This window comes from Paramisgurnus dabryanus, chromosome 17, assembly GCF_030506205.2.
Source record: "Paramisgurnus dabryanus chromosome 17, PD_genome_1.1, whole genome shotgun sequence".
Lineage (NCBI taxonomy): Eukaryota > Metazoa > Chordata > Actinopteri > Cypriniformes > Cobitidae > Paramisgurnus > Paramisgurnus dabryanus.
The window spans coordinates 33,881,395-33,900,277 of NC_133353.1; the positions used below are offsets into that span (position 1 = coordinate 33,881,395).

General features: G+C 36.8%; 1 protein-coding gene across 3 annotated transcripts in view; it reads right to left on the reverse strand.

Annotated features, from left to right (window-relative positions):
• Window positions 1-18,883, reverse strand: part of grid1a (glutamate receptor, ionotropic, delta 1a) — a 331,925-nt gene that overhangs the window by 309,101 nt on the left and 3,941 nt on the right. For all 3 annotated transcript variants that reach the window (XM_065288210.2, XM_065288211.2, XM_065288212.2), the window contains exon 2: window positions 17,340-17,495. In XM_065288210.2, the coding sequence (XP_065144282.2) occupies window positions 17,340-17,495 (156 nt within the window). The remainder of the gene's footprint in view (window positions 1-17,339; window positions 17,496-18,883) is intronic.

Sequence of the window (18,883 nt, forward strand, 5' to 3'; positions counted from 1 at the left end):
TGCCAGCAGAACCCAGCATTACACAAAGCCATGAGACTAATGGGCAAAAGACGCTGTGTAACCCAAAGAGGAAAATAAAGAGGAACAAGATTAGGCGAGAGCTCATTCTGTGTTCCTCTGCTCAATGAAAGGTTTAAGCAAAGTAAAGGTTCAGGCGGTTTAATTCTTCCTTTTACTAGGGTAACACACAGGGACACAAAGGGCCAGGTATTATATTATTTTAATAAAACCAAGCTTATAAAGACACGAAAAACACAGCAGAGCTGAAATCTCTTCAGCTATAAAATTCTCCCTCTTTCTCTACTACAGCTATAAAGTACTTTATTGGCAAGACTGTTTTACATATTACATTGCCAATGCAAACCCACACTTTTCAGTAATTATTTTTTATGTTTTCAGATTTTAGTCTCTGTGGACATCCTCTCCCAACAGATCGCTTTAGCAGTGAACTAAACAAACACAGAAGCAGTAAATAAAAATCTATTACAGTAACCATCCACACTTAGTTGCCTTTAAGCAATGAATACAAGACGAACAATAGAGCGTTTAAACAATATTTAAATTCTAATAAATGCTGGGCTATTTTCAGCCCAGCATTAGGTTGTCATTTACCCTATCTGGGTTGTTTTACCCCAAATGCTGGGTTGTTTTAACTCCAAATGCTGGGTTGTTTTAACTACAGATGCTGGGTTGTTTTAACCCCAAATGCTGAGTTGTTTTAACTACAAATGCTGGGTTGTTTTAACCCCAAATGCTGGGTTGTTTTCACTCCAAATGCTGGGTTGTTTTAACTCCAGATGCTGGGTTGTTTTAACCCCAAATTATGTTTTGTTTTAACCCCAAATGCTGAGTTGTTTTAAACCCAAATGCTGGGTTGTTTTAACCCCAAATGCTGAGTTGTTTTAAACCCAAATGCTGGGTTGTTTTAACCTCAAATGCTAGGTTGTTTTATCCCCAAATGCTGGGTTGTTTTATCCCCAAATGCTGGGTTGTTTTAACCCCAAATGCTGGGTTGTTTTAACCCCAAATGCTGAGTGGTTTTAACCCCAAATGCTGGGTTGTTTTAACCCCAAATGCTGGGTTGTTTTAACCCCAAATCCTGTGTTGTTTTAACCCCAAATCCTGTGTTGTTTTAACCCCAAATGCTGGGTTGTTTTAACTCCAAATGCTGGGTTGTTTTAACTACAGATGCTTGGTTGTTTTAACCCCAAATGCTGGGTTGTATTAACCCCAAATGCTGGGTTGTTTTAACTACAAATTCTGGGTTGTTTTAACCCCAAATCCTGTGTTGTTTTAACCCCAAATGCTGGGTTGTTTAACCCCAAATGCTGGGTTGTTTTAACTTCAAATGCTGAGTTGTTTTAACCCCAAATGCTGGGTTGTTTTAACCCTAAATGCTGAGTTGTTTTAACCCCAAATGCTGGGTTGTTTTAACCCTAAATGCTGGGTTGTTTTAATTCATTGTAGGGTCAAATATAAAATTTTCTGAGTTATTTTAACCCAAATAAAGTTAATTTATTTTTGACCCAACACTGGGTTGAAAATACCCCAGTAAAACTAGTATAAGGTTATTGTTAATCCCAGAAAGGATTAACCCAATCCATTGTGTTGTAATTTAACCAATTGTTCAGGGCCGGGTTTCCCAAAAGCATCGTAAGGCTAAGTAGATCGTTAAAACGATCGTACGAATCATCTTAGAAGTACGGGCTGTTTCCTAAAAGCTTCGTAACTTAAGTTGCACTTGAAAATCATCGTAGATCTACGAGTGGTCTGGAGTAATCGTTCATTCATAAGTGCATCGTAAGACAACAGAGTTACAAGGTCACCTAAAGGACAACCAGCAAATTGCACTCCTGCAATGACGATAATGTAATGTTTTAAATGTAGGCTATATTTATTTACTGGGTTCTTCTTTGTTTATTTTATATTAAATATATAATATAATATATTTAAAATTCAAATGAGCAATCAAATTTAAATGGCTAAACATACATTTATAAAGAAGGAAAACGTATTTTGTACAAGTTGGTAAAAGTTTTTTGTATTTTGGTAAAAGTTGGTTTAGCAAATTGATAAATGGTTCATACCGATTGCTGCTATAATTCATCTAAACATTGTTTTGAAGGGAAATGGCATCTAATTAAAGAAACAAAATAAATATTTACGGTAAAATGCAATAATCCATAATAATAAATAAACATAGATAATAAACAACAAATAATAATAATAATCTAAACTATAATAGAAACGCGGGACGAGTCCTAACTAAATACGGAAAAGAATATTAAATAAATTATTAAAACATTTAAAAAGTCATTGAACAATAATGAAAATATATTATTAAAAATATTACTGCACATCGGCTGAAGATCATTAGCCTAAACAAGCTTCAGCTACAAATTCAAGTCATTCTATTGGTGACATTTCAGCACTTGACAAATGGATTGCGACTCGTAAGTAGCACTTAAAACCCAGCTGCGAGCGATCGTTTCACGTGCATCTTTGGGAAACGCACGTAAATGAACAACGAATGTTCGTTAAGTAGCTCGTAGAAAGCGCTCTTAAGTGCTAAGTTCAATCGTTATCGGGAAACCCGGCCAAGGTTGTTTCAACCTATAATGCTGAGTTGTTTTAATCCATTGTTGGGTCAAATATAAACATTTTCTGAGTTATTTTAGCCCAAATAAAGTTCATCCCTTTTTGACATAACACTGGATTAAAAATAACCCAATATAACCAGTATAAGCCAAGCTGATGAGGTTTATAATTTCCCCACCCCATCATTTTAATAATTTCTACACTACTACACTCAAAAAAATGCTGGGTTATTTTTAACCCCAAAAGGAATGAACTCAACCCATTGGGTTGTAATTTAACCTATTGTTTAGGTTGTTTCAATTTAAAATGCTGGGTTGTTTAAACCCATTGTTGGGTTAAATATAAACATTTTCTGGGTTCATTTAACCCAATGGCTGGGTTTGTCCTTTTTTGAGCCAACATTGGGTTCAAAATAACCCAGTAAACCAGTATACGGTTATTTTTAACCCCATAAGGGATTAACCCAACCCATTGTTTTGTAATTTAACCAATTGTTAGGGTTGTTTCAACTTGAAATGCTGGGTTGTTTTAATCCATTGTTGGGTCAAATATGAAAATTTTCATTTGAGTTATTTTAGCCCAAATAAAGTTCATCCGTTTTTGATCTAACACTGGGTTGAAAATAACCCAGTATAACCAGTATAAGCCAAGCTGATGAGGTTTATAATTTCCCCATAACCAAGCACTTTTTTAAGAGTAAAAGACCCTCTTGGGGCCAAAGTATAGTAATTTTTTTTTACAGTACAGTACCCGTTACGCAATTTTTGTCATCAGAATGATGAAACCTTGAGTACATTAAATGCATAGGTCGCACATGGGCATACAGGAGTACTGTATGTAGTATGTATTGCAATTTGTTAATAAAAAACAGACTATATCCCAGGGTTTTACATGTAGTACAAGCATCTCTTGCTTGTTTTTCTATAGTTACTGTTTAGAGATTATATTCCTGTTACTATTTATAAGTTTGTGCACATAAACTTTCTTAAACATCAAACAGATGGGAAAGGTTGTATTTATTTGGTTTGGATTCTCAGATATAAGATCTATTTTAATACTGACACAGCACATATTTTTTGAAGTGTCTATTTCTGAAAGGTTTCCAAGAAAACTTTAATTATTCATTCAAAAGGCATGTTGGTTAAAGACAATGTGTATTTTAATGTCAGTGAGGGGGACGCCTTAATTGCTCTGATGTATTTAGCACTAAATTGTTATTTACGTGTGTCAGACACATCCTACAGATATAAGGTACAAGGCTGCATGGCCCTCATCATGGATGGCTATGGACGTTTTTGCTAAAAGACTCTTTTATTTGTATAGCCTCTTTTAAATTACAATTTTAAAATTATTGAGTTTTTTTTCTATAAATCATATTAAAAACACATTAATGGCCAAAGATCTTTCATCTGAAGTAATATTGAGAGACTTGTTGAAGATTTTCACATATATTAATATATTATAGCATTCCAGTTTTTTATATTGATGGTACCTGTTAAAAATGCCCTAATATGTACTATTTAAGTACAAATGTGTACTTTTTGAAAGGGTGTCCCGCCACAGTGACATGTTCACTGACCTAAGAACAGCCTTACAGGTTGTTTTATTCATGTGTTTATGCATAATGCAGTAATGGACATGTGCATTAGACACACACTCGCTCCGTTATTTGGATGCAGTTATGTTCATTAAATTCTTCAACTAATGCAACATTGGGGAAATGGTGAGGGCAATGCTAAGCAGGGTCAGGGATTAAGGGCAAAACTAAGTGACAAAATGATAGATAATTAAAATGTTTTTGCATGTAATCTTAACATTAATTATAATTCACTTAATTTTGTAAATTGAGTTTTGTGCATATATACAGTAAAATGTTCCTTATTATTAGCTCAAGGTTATTTCTGTGGTATTACAGTAAGAAAAAACATTTACATTTCGGATTTTTGAAACCGTGTGTAAAATGTACGCATTGGTACGTACAGGAGCATGTAGTATGTCGGCCATAAGAGACATTGCAAATTGTCGCAATGCGCATGCATCGAACGTCATGCACATGTCAAATAAACTATGCTTTGCAAGGCTGTGCATTCGAATGCGTTTATGCTTAAAAAACAGACTATACCCAGGGATTTAGTGTACTTTTCGAAAGGGTACCACTCCAATGACAGCTTTTGTACATCTTTCTGAGGTAGTACTAGGATTGTGGTGAAAATCAGATATCATTTGATTTCATTTGTAGTAGTAAGAAGGAAACTCTAGCATTCTGCATTGAATAAAACATAGCTGGAGCCCCGTTCAAACAAATATATTGTGCCTATCTTGTCCTTGTATTCATTCACTTATGTGAGTCACGCTATGATTGAAGTGTTAAACATGCAATTCAGGGATTCAAAACAATTTCAAAATCTTAAGACCTCAAACAGGCCACTTCATGCATGCAGGGAATTATTTGTCAAACTCCAGACTCTCAAACTACTGCATTTACATCAGCAGGCCTGCGACGGAAAAGAGCAAAAATGCTGTTATGATTATGACATTTTTTATCATTTACACGGACTCATAAAAAGACATGGAGCTCTTTAGATTTAGATCTACATCTCTCAAACACACACACTTAGATGCTCCTTAGCCGTTAACGCTCCTATAAATCTTTCTCTTTGTTAAGGAAAATCTTTGTCACCATCATGCATCCTCTTTTGTTTTCTAAGGACCATGGGAATGTTAGTACAAAAACATGCTTAACAAAATTGCCAGGCATGAATCTTTTATCTGAACTTGCTCTCAAACAGTGCAAACACTAACAGCTTGTGACAGCCAAGAGGTGCACGCAGACGGCACATTGTTTTAATGAGCACATCTGGCGTGACCATCATCCCGTATGCGAGCGTGCACATTAAGTATGGAGCTGGATCTGACGGGATCAAAGCTCCTGGTAAGGTTATGTTACCAAATCAGATTTTTTAATCAAATTGTGTACTTTTCACCAGGCTAATGACTAATTATAGAGCTGAACGAAACTCTGATGTGACTGTACGTGCATTTATTACAAAGACAATCCCCCGAAGCGACCCCACTTTAAAGAGCCGTTGTATTTCTGTTTCGAATTGATGCCGCAGGCTCTACGCGGTGGTCTTCATGGCTGTTTGTATTTATAACTCTACACTGAGTGCCTGTGACATTCTGCAATATACAACTAAATAACTAGACGACTGTGTCCAATGGACATTTGGGTATCTCCGGTTACCTCATTATATGATACACGTGTAAATTCGATATATAGAACTAAATTGTGATTATAAACAAACCAAATGCATGAGACCACCATTTTAGGGGTCATATGACGTTGATAAAAAGAACATTATTTGGTGTATTTGATGTAGTGCAAGACCTGTGGCCAGTTGCATAAACATATGACGTTAAGAGTGCGTCTTAAGAATGAGTCTAACTAACTAGCAATTAGTTACGGCTAATCGGTATTATTATTTGGATTTAAATTAGACCAATCTACATATGTAACATACTTAGGGTCTTGAAGAAAAAAATTCATGACTAACTTTTAAGACTAGTCTTAGAGGTTTATGCAACCGGCCACTGGTGTGTTCACATACGTGGACATCACATTTTTTTGTTGTTTGCACCATAATATTTAATTCTGTGAACCTGTTGTACACAAACGTGGACAAATACACTGCTTCATGTTCTATTTGGTTATTATATTTATTGGTTCTTCCTAACCCTAAATAGCTGGAAATCTAAAATGCAAGCAAATCCAAAGCTTGGGTCTTAGGAGGTTAAAGTTAAAAAAACACATTATGAACCACATGTTGTACATTATTGTTAAGTCAAATTTTATTTCTATAGCACATTTAAAAGCAACAGAGTTGCACCAAAGCGCTGTACAATAAGACAATGTGTATATTAAAAGAAAGCATAAAAAAATCAAGGAAGATACAAAATATAAACAAAATAAACCCAATACAATCGAATAATAAATAAATTATTGCTGCTCCTCTACACTGCAAAAAATTATTTTAAAGAAAAAATTTTTTTTTAGTATTTTTGTCTTGTTTTCAGTAAAAATATCAAAAAAATTCTTAAATTAAGATGCTTTTTCTTGATGAACAAAACGAACCAAGAAAATAAGTAGTTTTTAGACCAAAAATATCAATTTAAGTGATTTTGTGCATAAAACAAGCAAAAAAATCTGCCAATGGGGTAAGCAAATTTTTCTTTAATTTTTCTTGAATTCAGTATTTAAGAAAAATGTTCAAGATTTTTTTGCTTACCCCATTGGCATATTTTTTTGCTTGTTTTATGCACAAAATGACTTAAACTTGATATTTTTGGTCTAAAAACTAGACATATTTTCTTGGGTCATTTTGCTCATCAAGAACAAGCATCTTAATTTAAGAATTTTTAGACAAAAATACTAAGAAATATTTTTCTTGAAGATCATTTTTTTGCAGTGTACTACTACACAGTGTGTAGTAGTACACTGAAAAAAAAAAATGATTTTCCAAGAACATTATTTCTTGGAAAAACGTGAAATGTAAAATCGTGAATTGGACAATAGGTGCTCTTTAACTTCAAACATATTTATTTTTGAGTTATTTATCAATAGTATTTTACATTGTAAAAATGACCTTCATCTGGTAACTTTTTTACTACATAATTTACATTGGTGCAGATCCAGCCCAGGGTCATCTGCTGTCTGCGTTTCAACGTGGACCACCAGGGGTTTGTGAACCCCAGTTTGGAAAATCCTTCTCAAGATGGTAACACACATTTCTTGCTATCATAAACCTGAATAATCGTGAGTTTTTGCAAGCATGAGATTTACTATAAAAAATTACCATCCTGTGCATTTACATAAAAGGTATTTTGACAGATCTGCACTAAATGTCACGCCCAAACACATTCAAAGCCTTCACAGCCCAAACACATTCAAAGCCTTCACAGCCATCATTCAAATTAACTACCACGAGATGAAGGATGTCAATAAAAGGGGCTGGAGGAGTTTTAATGCTACATGACAGAAAAGCTGATATACGGTACAGAGGTCGAGATGAAGAGGATTTTCATAATGAACATGCAGATGAAGCTAACACAAGATCGAGAGCAGATGGCAACCGCGAGAGGTGTTATGAACAAAAGTGACATCGCCAAAAACTGTCTAGTGTCATGTTGACTGATTGGCAGGTTTTGGCTCTTACTGACTCTCATTCATCCGTTTCAATTATCCATCAATCAGTGCAATATGTTAACTATCAATACAGCCGTTTGCAGTTATGACCATCATGAGCTAGTCATCTTATTCGCCCTTGACATGCTATGCATGTTCAGTAAAAGCCAATAAAGTAGAGTACAGTCCAAAAGTTCAGATCTGTGATGATGCTTAATATGTTCCTGAGGTGGATCGATCGAAAGGATTTTCTCTTGAACCTCGATCACCTCCAAAGTTTTGAACTTCATCTGGGACGGTTTCCCATGAAACCATCACCCTCGATCTTAGTAAAGCTGCTTTGTAGCGAGTGCCATTACATAAAGTGCTGCACAAATGAATGGGAATTGAATTGAGTGGAGATTTAGCTGAGGACTGTGACTGTAGAGGTTGATTTTATTCATTCACGCAAACAAAGTGCAGACAGAGAAACCTCTCTCTCGCAGGCGGTAAATGAAAATGATGTAACCCTACTGTAAGGAGTGTTTGACTGCCAGGAGAGATTCGGGATTATCTGAGAATGTTTAAGCTCATCCCCGTCACTTTCTCAGTGGCTGAACGTTTTCCATCTTGACCGTTTCCTCTCCCCATCCCTAACTACCTCGCTCGCTCGCTCTCGGGGTCAAGTAAACAAACCAATAATGCTGGTAAGACGATCAATAGGTTAAGATGCTGCGTATTTCCTAATGAGTTTGACCTGATGGCAAAGATTACATTTACTCAGCATTCTAGTACTCAACATCCACGCATTTTCACGGCCAGTGTTGGGGGTAACGCATTACAAGTAACATGCATTACGTCATAAAATTACTTTTCTGAAGTAATGAGTAAAGTAACGCATTACTTTTTAATCTACATATTTAAAAAAAGTACCTAAAATATTAAAGTAATGCAAGTTACTTTTTAGTTTAATTCGTTTAATTAAAAGACATTATGTACTGAATTAAACTGAACGTATTCACATTACACACTAACAACAGCTTCAGAAGTCAGAAACCAGAGCTCTGGCAGGCCAAAGCTTGACATTTTTGTGATAAAACATGCAATTTCTGTACACAGAACTTTTCAGTCTTAAAAAACACTTGCGGGGCCTGAAAGAGATCAAGCCTCAGCCAAGAAAAAGTAAAGCAAAAGTTACTTAAAATTTACGTAAACATTTATTTCCATTGAAAGTAACTAAAGGGGGTCACACACCGGACGCGCAGCTCAGCGCCGCATCAAGTCGCGTCTAGGACAACTCGGAGGTATCGTAGACTGGAAGTGCACATTAAATAGCGCAAGCTTAGTCAGATAGCGTCTACTTCAAAATGCAAAATATACGTTAGCAGCCAATGTTAATCGTTAATGATTTGGGACAAATATGATGTTATTTAATGTTAAACTATGTGAGTGGCGCTCTGTGGCACGACAAGGATTTGAGCAACTTCCTGAGCCGTAGCTGGGCGCTGCGGACAGGCGCCACCTGTCGGTGCCGGTGTGCGTATACTCATAGCAAACAATGTGTTCGATTGTTTTTTAAAGCGGCGCGGCGCTGCGGGGGTGTGCGACCCCCTTTATTAAATTAGCAATTAGTTACTTTTATTGGAAGTAACTTAATATTGTAATGCATTACTTTTAAAAGAAACTTTCCCCACGCAAGTCCAAGACATCAAGCCACCAACCAGCTCATATCAATACAGGAACAATCTTTAGAAATATTCTGAACTTTTGAAATTTTGTAAACCCAAATAAATCACGTATAATTCATCTGATGGCAGACATTTAAACATCAATGCTTAATGGTTAAATAGAAAATGTAAAATACTAAAAACTTGCATACTCCAAAACATGCAATACAGGGAAAATGGGTTAATGCAGAAAACACCAATTAGAGGGCTGGTTGATTTCCGTGCTACTGGTGACATTTGGAGAGGAACTCTAATGACGTTTGGACAGAAATATCTTTAGTCCTTCTGTGCAACATCTGCAAAACAAGTGCACAAAGCAGCTGCGTTTGATAGAGGAAATTCTCTATTGAGAAGATTTGAGCCCGGCGCCAACGTATCCGAAAATAAAGCACAAATGCCAAACAAAGTACTTAATATTTCATACATTTTTCATTATTTGTTTTGATGTGGACAGTATACGGTTATTGGGAATACCCATTAGTCACGGAGATTTTGAACCTGTGTTTGTTTGCCGAGTTGGGTTTTTCAAGTTGAAGAGTTTCCCAATCTGATTCAAACCTCAGAGCTGTCAGGGTTTATCTGGCAACCGGTGGATTGTCCAGCACACCAGAGTATTAGCATATGTTATCTCTGCTTGTCTCTTTTTCTCTGTTTTCCTTTCAAATCCCAGTGCTGTCTAAAAACAAATCTCCGAATCCGAGCAGATTTGCCAAGTTAGACTCTTTCAAACTGTTTCAAATGCAACAAAGCACACGTACGCAAGGCAAACTGTCCTGTAGTGTATTATCTTGTTACCGTAGTGTGAAGCAAATGATGAAATATGATATATTCATTTTGAAAATCACCCAGACAGCCCATCATTCAATGCACGCTGACAAAAATACAAGAGAGCCTCGAACAGCAATGCTTTAACAAAAAGCAAAGCTCAATAAGTTTCGAATTCAGAAAAGTTTTCACAGTGCATTGTAGGAGTTTTTGGATATCTAAACTTTTCCCATGTTAGAAATGAGCCACTTTGTATATTTGACAATGACATGCAGTGGCGCCCCCAGAAAATTTTAATAGGGGTGGCCAGAGCAGGCCACAGCAAATCATGGGGTGGCACCAAAAAATAACTCCGTGTTATACCAATTTACTTTTGGTTCTGGTTAATTTAACATTATGCTTTAAATTAGCAATTAATTGCTCTTGAAATAGCGTAGTCCCTTGCAAACTGACATTTTTATTTAGATTTCTATAATAACCCTACATGTGTAAATAATATATTGTCAGTGTTTAAGCTTCATGCTGTATACATACAGTATGCACTGCAAAAAATGACTGAAACACTAAATAAAAAATTTGCTTACCCCATTGGCAGATTTTTTTGCTTGTTTTATGCACAAAATCACTTAAATTTAATATCTTCGGTTTATAAACTAGATTTATTTTCTTTAAGAATTAATTTAAGAATTTTTAGATATTTTTATTGAAAACAAGACAAAAATACTAAGATTTTTTTTTCTTGAAAATCATTTTTTGCAGTGTGTGACTTTAAGAGCCAATAAAGTCCATAAACCTGCTTTCTAGTTGGGGGGGGCAGTAGGGTGGCCAGTGTCTTTTAAGGGGAGTGCGTGCCCCCCCTGGACCCTTGGAGGTGCCACTGATGACATGTGCCTATACTTCGTCATTTCACATGTTTTCACAGCCATCCATTAAAAACCAAGCGTTAATGCCTCACAAGACAAGAGCAATCTGATCAATAAAACACAAGGAGATGGTTTGAGATAAAACAACACAATCTCGTGCAATTCGTATGCATTTTGCAAGGTGGCTTATTTGTATGACCACACACTGCAAAAAATGATTTTTAAGAAAAAATTTCTTAGTATTATTGTCTTGTTTTCAGTAAAAATATGATGAGCAAAACGACCCAAGAAAATAAGTCTTTTTTAGACCAAAAATATAACATTTAAGTGATTTTGTGCATAAAACAAAAAAGAATGGGGTACGGAAATTGTTCTTGAATTTTTCTTGAATTTAGTTTTTAAGAAAAATGTTCAACATTTTTTGCTTACCCAATTGGCAGATTTTTTTTGCACAAAATCACTTAAATTTGAATTTTAGACTTATTGTCTAGGGTCTATTTGCTCATCAAGAAAAAGCATCTTAATTTAAGAATTTTTAGATATTTTTACTGAAAACAAGACAAAAATACTAAGAAAAGTTTTTCTTGAAAATCAATTTTTGCACTGCATGTTGGAAAAAATGACTTTCTTACTTAGTATTAAAAATAGTAAAAAATAAAAATTAATTCAAGTGAATTTGTGCTTAAAACAAGCAAAAAAATCTACTAATGTGTTTAAGAATAAAGGAAACTTATTTAATTTTTTTTCTTACATTTTCTTATATATATATTTATATATATTTATATTTATTTATTTATACCACGGGTCTGTTGAATGCTGTATTCTGATTTGCTCAGAAATGTTCCGTGGATAAGCATTAATTTCTGATAACCGCACACCTAACTTGTCAAATGTCTTAAAAATAGGCACCAGAACAATGTTTGTAGTAACCGTGGTATAAAAGGAATAATTGACTCCGGTCCTTTGAATTATTTGAAAATAATTCACACCCGCGGTGTAACGGCACTCCCCTTCGCGTCGTGTCGCATTGCACCTTGGGTGTGCATTATTTTCTTATAATTCAATGGCCCGTCGTCAATTATTCCTTACACACACATATATATATATATATATATATATATATATATTTGACATTCGGGTTAGGGGTGGGGTTTCATACATTTTTTGTTCCTAATATAAATCATACACTTTTGTACAATTCACTTTGTACGAATTAGCCAACTCGTAAAATACGCACCCGTGAGATCAGACTGGATGAAACCCAGCTAAGCCTAAACATTTCATATGTAAACACTGCTCCTCCCACAGAAGCACATCAGCATACAATACTTTAAAAACCGAAACACAAGAGAGCAACTGTAGAATAAATATCCACTATACACCCACATCATGTTTCGTGTTACAAGGCCATTTCAAGGACGATTTCCCTCGTTCTCCAGAACGATGTGCACGCTCCACCAGGACTACAACAGAAATCTGACCTTTAACTCTGGGTCGTTCACAAAACACGTCACGTGTGTCTCTAACCACGAGCTCCTTCCCTTCCTTTAACCAGACCACACCAAAATAGACAATTATAATCCTTTTAGCTTAATAACCATGCAATGCAAATCCGCTTAATGAAGGCATATCAGAACGCTGCACTTGTTAAAGACCGAGACCGAACGAGAGAAAGAGAAAAAAGGAAATGGGGCTGGAGATCATTCTTTTTCTCCAGGCAGCTAATTATCTGATAGTTGTTTTTTTTCACTGTAAGTAAAAGAGCAGTCCACGGCCAGTAACCTGGTCACTCCACATTGAGAAGAAAGACTCTGGGGCCACTGTTGGAGTTCACCCACCGCTCTGTCTTCAGAGATCGTACTAATTAAACCAGGATCCATCTATATTCGTCCTTTAATCAAGCGAGCTGTTTACATAGGGCTCACGGTCCTTAAAGCCGCGAGAGGCATGAGCTTTGTCCTCACGTCCAATGAGGCTGTGTGATGAGCAGGTGTTTATTACACCTACATGCATGTGTCCCCTTGAGGACCACCTTTAAACTATCCTCACGGCATTTACAAAGGTCAATCGGGTGAATTAATAATAATTAAATAAAACAAACAAACACAAATATTGTTAGCAAATTGGTAATGAAACTAAATCTTCTGCTGCACCCCAATTTGCTTACTTATAGCAAGATTGAGCACTGCTATTAATATGAATAGGGGATAATGCAACTCCCACTATGGCTGCTCTGGTGATGGAATTCTGCCTCCCATCTAAAATAACCAAACATTAATTGATGAAGATGGGATGGGCTTTATAAAGAGACGTGTGAACTGACGACCTCGAAAAATGTGTTTTAGTGCAATTTGAGCTTAAAGGGGCCATGGCACGAAAATCTGACTTTTCCATGTTTAAGTGCTATAATTGGGTCCCCAGTGCTTCTATCAACCTAGAAAATTTGAAAAAAATCAACCCAGTAACTTAGTTTTGGTAAACAATTCTCTACAATCATGTGAAAAAATAGGTCATTGAAATGTTGTCTCTCCTTATGATGTCATAAGGGGGTCTTTTTATAATAATACCACCCCTTAATCTGAACTATCCAACCACGGCACTGCCATTTAGTGCAGAGAGAAAGAGAGAGAGAAAAAATAATTGACAGCACAATTGAGTTTGAATTGCAACAAACCACCATCATTGTGATCAGTGTTTGCACTTCATCCGCTCATTTGCATTTTAAATGACACACCCAAAACGGCACATTTTTGCTCACACCTAGAAAGTAGCAATTTTAACATGCTTTAATTAATTATCTAAATGGTATTTTGAGTTGAAACTTTATATATGTGCTCTGGGGACACCAAATATTTATTTGACTTCTTTAAAATTATTGTGACATGTCCGCTTAAAGAAACAAACGTTGTTTAATTGTGATTTTCCCATATGATTTTAGAGATATCTGTCTTTCCCCATTCAAGTATGACTAAAAACAACTGACCAGAGGCTGTCACGATTCCCCTGTCATCTGCACTCACTTTCCAGACTACAATTCCCATAATCCTTTGCACCCGTCATCCACAATCATTGTATCATTGCCATCACCTGTTTATTATTATCCTGACTGTATATAAACTCTCTGTTGTCTTAATCTTTGGTCGGTTCTCGTCAATCTCTATGCAAACGTCTTTGTATCAACAGTTTATGTTATTAAAAGCATTTATTTGTCATCCTCGTTTCCCGTGTTTGGAATAAATGTGACACAAACATGCCCACCTAATGGCGTGACTTTCTTTAAGGGACATGCTTATTCTAATTTTGAATACTTTGACAGATATTATGTGAATACTCAAAATTAAACAAAGAGTTTCGATATTTTTCCTATTTAAAACTTGACTCTTCTGTAGTTACATTGTGTACTAAGACTGACGGAAAATAAAAAATTTGAAAAAAGCTACTGAAAATAACCAATGGGACTATTTTCGGGCAGTGCATAATAGCGCTACGCCTGCTGCAGCCATGTTACGGCAGCAAAGTCCTTGATTATTACGCCAGTTTGAGAGTATAGTTCCTAGCCATATCTGCCCAGAAAATCACAACTTAAAATTTTCTGTCGGTCTTAGTACACGATGTAACTACAGAAGATTTAAATAGGAAAAATATCAAAACTCTTTGGTTATTTTTTTGCGCGATGCTAATGGTCTAATCAGATTCAATGTATTATGCTAAGCTATGCTAAAAGTGCTAGCACCAGCCACGGAGATCAGCTGAATGGATTCCAAAACGGTAAAAATCAAATGTTTAACTGTAGGGGAGCTGGAAAATGAGTATATTTTCAAAAAAAGTGGAATGTCTCTTTAACAAAAAACTGGTTCATAAATATATACAATATATGCAAATGGATTTTCATGCCATAGATAACCAAAAATATTAATTCTGATTAACTTTATTAGCCCTTGTGGATATGCAATCACAGGAAACATGACAGTATTACACAATACTGCGCTTTGTGGGATATTATTAAACGGGCAAACTTTCAGCTCTGTTTCTTAAAAAAGCATAACAAGCCCTGTCATTGTTGTCACTAAGGATATACGGTTTCACCTTTGTCACTGCAGACATTTGAGATCTGACGTGAAAGAGATGTCCAGTGATTTGAAGTCCATACATTAGAAATGAAAGTGAGATCCTGGCAGTAGCCATTTTGGATCTCATTAATATGAGACACTGGCCGTAGCTGCACTAGGGACCCAGAGTAGACAAGCTGCCATTTTGAAAGGGCACATCAGAATGTGAATTGCCAACTAAGACCTCCTCCTGACTCAGCTATAGATAAGAGAGAGAAAACTGAAGAACATGAGAGAGAATTAGGGCCTGTGGGAAAGTTATCTCTAACGGTTCAGGAACCCGAAAATCTTGTTGATGTCAGTTGAATTTATCGGTGCGAACGTAAATGAAATAACGCGTGAAGGTTTGAAAATGTCACATAAAATACTGTATTTAAATAACCTCTCTTATCTAAAACGTTGGATGTGTCTAAAAGAGACTATAAATATAACTTAGACTCTTAGACACAGTCATGTATAAAACCTCACGGTTCTCCAAAGAAGTGTATCCGAAGATTTCCAGCTAAAAGCTTAGAATTACAGACTGGTATAAAACGACTCAAAACATCACGAAAAGTTCGAGCAATTTTGTGGCGAGCACTCTGAAAGCCTGCCGCGATCAGCAGACCAGTAGAATAGGACAAATTGACAAAATTTAAACTACTACTCTTACCTTACCTTACACCAAAACCTTTACCATAATTATATACACAAACACAAAATGAAATGCGGTCCTGTGTTGAAAAGCTTGTTCTGACTTTTATATGTTTAATAACATGGTTAGGGTAGCACTCTACAGTATCTCTTTCATAAACCGATGCTTGGGTTCATAATCATCCAAAATCCACCTCAAGGAAAGTGAAAGGCAGAAAAGACTATTGACTTCAAGAAGTCACAGCAGATAAGAGGAAAAGGAGGAGACATGGAAAGATTAAAGAGGAGGAAGCAGATGGGAGTGTCGGACCTTTCAAGAAAAGCAAAGATCTGACAGCATCCGGGATGACCGTTCAATTTCCTCTGATCTAAAAGCCAAAGAGATCAATTTAAGGCGTGATATTTAGAAAGGTTAAATGGAAGAAAAAGCACAAGTGAATAAAGGAATAGACAGATGCGAGAAAACAAAAAAATGTTGCTAAACGGACCATCAATGTGACACTAAAAGTTCTTTACGCACATCGTCAAGCGGTTTCCCCTTCAGGCGACTCTTTTTCTGAACATGTCAGCACTTTTTTTGCAAAAAGCACAGCGGGGCACAGCGAAGACACATTTGCCTCTCAAACATTAGCTTGATTCGTCACAACAGGAATCTGCCGTCTCCGATTATCGTTTTTCACCGCAAACCTGCTCAAGTTCATTGTTATGGGCTGTCGCAGACTTTGGAAAAACACATGCGGACGTCCACATCGTGCATCCTCACGAAAATAAGTTTGGGTGTGTGTGAAAAGTCGTCATGTCCATAGATGTGTCCTCGCACACACATCTGTAAACACTCTCTCACTTGGGCCCCGGCCGCATACTGCTTGTCATCTTTCCACATACAGGATCTTAAGTCGTTTTTATTGACCGGTGGTTAAAAGGTTGAAGCTATGCTATGCCGTTCAGAAGAGCAGCCAAAAGTATGTGTGTATCTGATGGCGAAGGGGATTAAGTGCTTTTGAGTGTGCGCGTGCACTGTGTGTGTATATCTGACAGGTGAGAGTTTCTTCTCAGTGGGGTGAATGCGAGCTAAAGAGCAAAGTGAAAGGTCATTCCCACTCAGCTGTCACTCAAAACAAGGGAGGTTAATCGATCCCAGAGCTCCTTGAAACAAGACAGAAGCCCAGCGCTCACATAATAAGACTTCAGGATGAGCAATCATCGCTAACCACTATGGACCTCTGAGAGAGATGCTGCCAAGAAAGTGAAACTGTAAACTGCAGGTGTGATATCTAAATCATTTGACAGATGATGACACTCGGCCTTGTTTAATAAAATGAACTCCATATCACCACATTTTAGCTCACAGAAACGGAAATCCCACAGGTGTCCTATCAGTTGTTGTCAACCTCGTATCGAATAAGTGCTTGACCAAACAGATCGTACGTCCAGATACAGCTGTGCTTAATCGATTGCAGAGAGATTCTAGTCGCTCACTCACCTTCTTGTACCGCCTGGAAGGGGTTATTGGGCTCGATTAGTTTGATGGAATGGGTAATCCTCTCGCTCTGGAGGATGTCGTCGTTCAAACTCAGATCTGAAATCGCCAGCTGAAAAACCTCATCGTCCCGTATAGCGTTCTGTTCAAATATTGCACCTGTTGGATAAAACGCAGAAAAGATACACTTTAAACATACTGGAAATTGTTCTTATTGAATCCTTCTTCACAGTTTTAACTAAATTTAATTTTGTATATGAAATGCTTTGTTGTTATTGATGTAGTATCAGTGTTCCCACACCTTAGTTAACTTTAAATTCAAGGACCTTTCAAGGACTTTCCAGATCCAATACCCTCAAATTCAAGGACTAAATGTGGGGACACAATTCAAGTGAGAGCAAAGTTACATCGTGTTACTTTTAAAGATACATTGTTACAGTTCCCTTTTGAGGGAACTCGCGCTGCATCACTGCGGTGACACTTTGGAGACGCCTCCATTGGTAAGTGCGTCTGAATGTGTATATCAAATTCAACCAAGGTGAGGCTTAACGACAAAGACAGGGTGACGCGGGAGCCAGGAAGTATATCGCTATCTGAAATATTGCCAAAGACGGCGTAACAGGGATGCAGGAAGTATGGCAAGGGAGACGCAGCGTCTCATTCCCTTTTTATGGAACAACAGTTACATACGTAACCAGAGACGTTTTCATGTGTCAAACACAACTATCCAAAAAAGCATATTGGTATGAATCAACATTCGTATACAGAATATATAAGCATTTAAAGTGAACAGTTTAGCACGTGTGCTTAAAACGTCTAGAATTTTTATGATATTATCCTATACTACACAGGGAATAATATGGATTTTTTCCCAGAAACTTTCTTGCTTAAAAAAGATTCAAGCACTTTTAATAACCTGGATCTATGTATGTAGATTTTGAAAAACTTCCCAGGGCCTCAAATTTTTCCCCCAGATTCACAAACTTTTAAGGATTTCAAGGACCGGTGGGAACCCTGTAGTACAGGTATGAGGCTACAGGCCTACTTTAGTACAGTAATTTTGTTAATGGGGGTGACTCTCAAAAGCTGCACCTTAAATCATCCACTTCCATAAAATGTTTTGTTTTTTAACCATTATCGCTTGGGATTGGATTTCGGCTTGCTTTAGGATGTAATTTAATATATAGGTTTTTCCATGTTTTGTTTATTTGTCTACCATGGTCGCTTGGAGTTGGGGTTAGAATTGGGGTTTGGGTTAGGACAGCGGTAGGCAACGTCGTTCTTGGAGTGCCGATGTCCTGCAAAGTTTACCTCCAGTTCTAATCAAGCACACCTGAACAACTAATCAAGATCTAAAGAGTCACCTGAACACTACAGGTAGGCAAGGTTTTATAAAGGTTGGGCCTAAAATCTGCAGGATATCGGCACTGCAGGACCGACGTTGCCCAACCCTGTTCTAACCCAAACCCAAATTCTAACCCCAACTCCAAGCGACATGAAAAGAGAAGAATAAAACAACACGAAAAGATGAGCCATATAAGTGAACG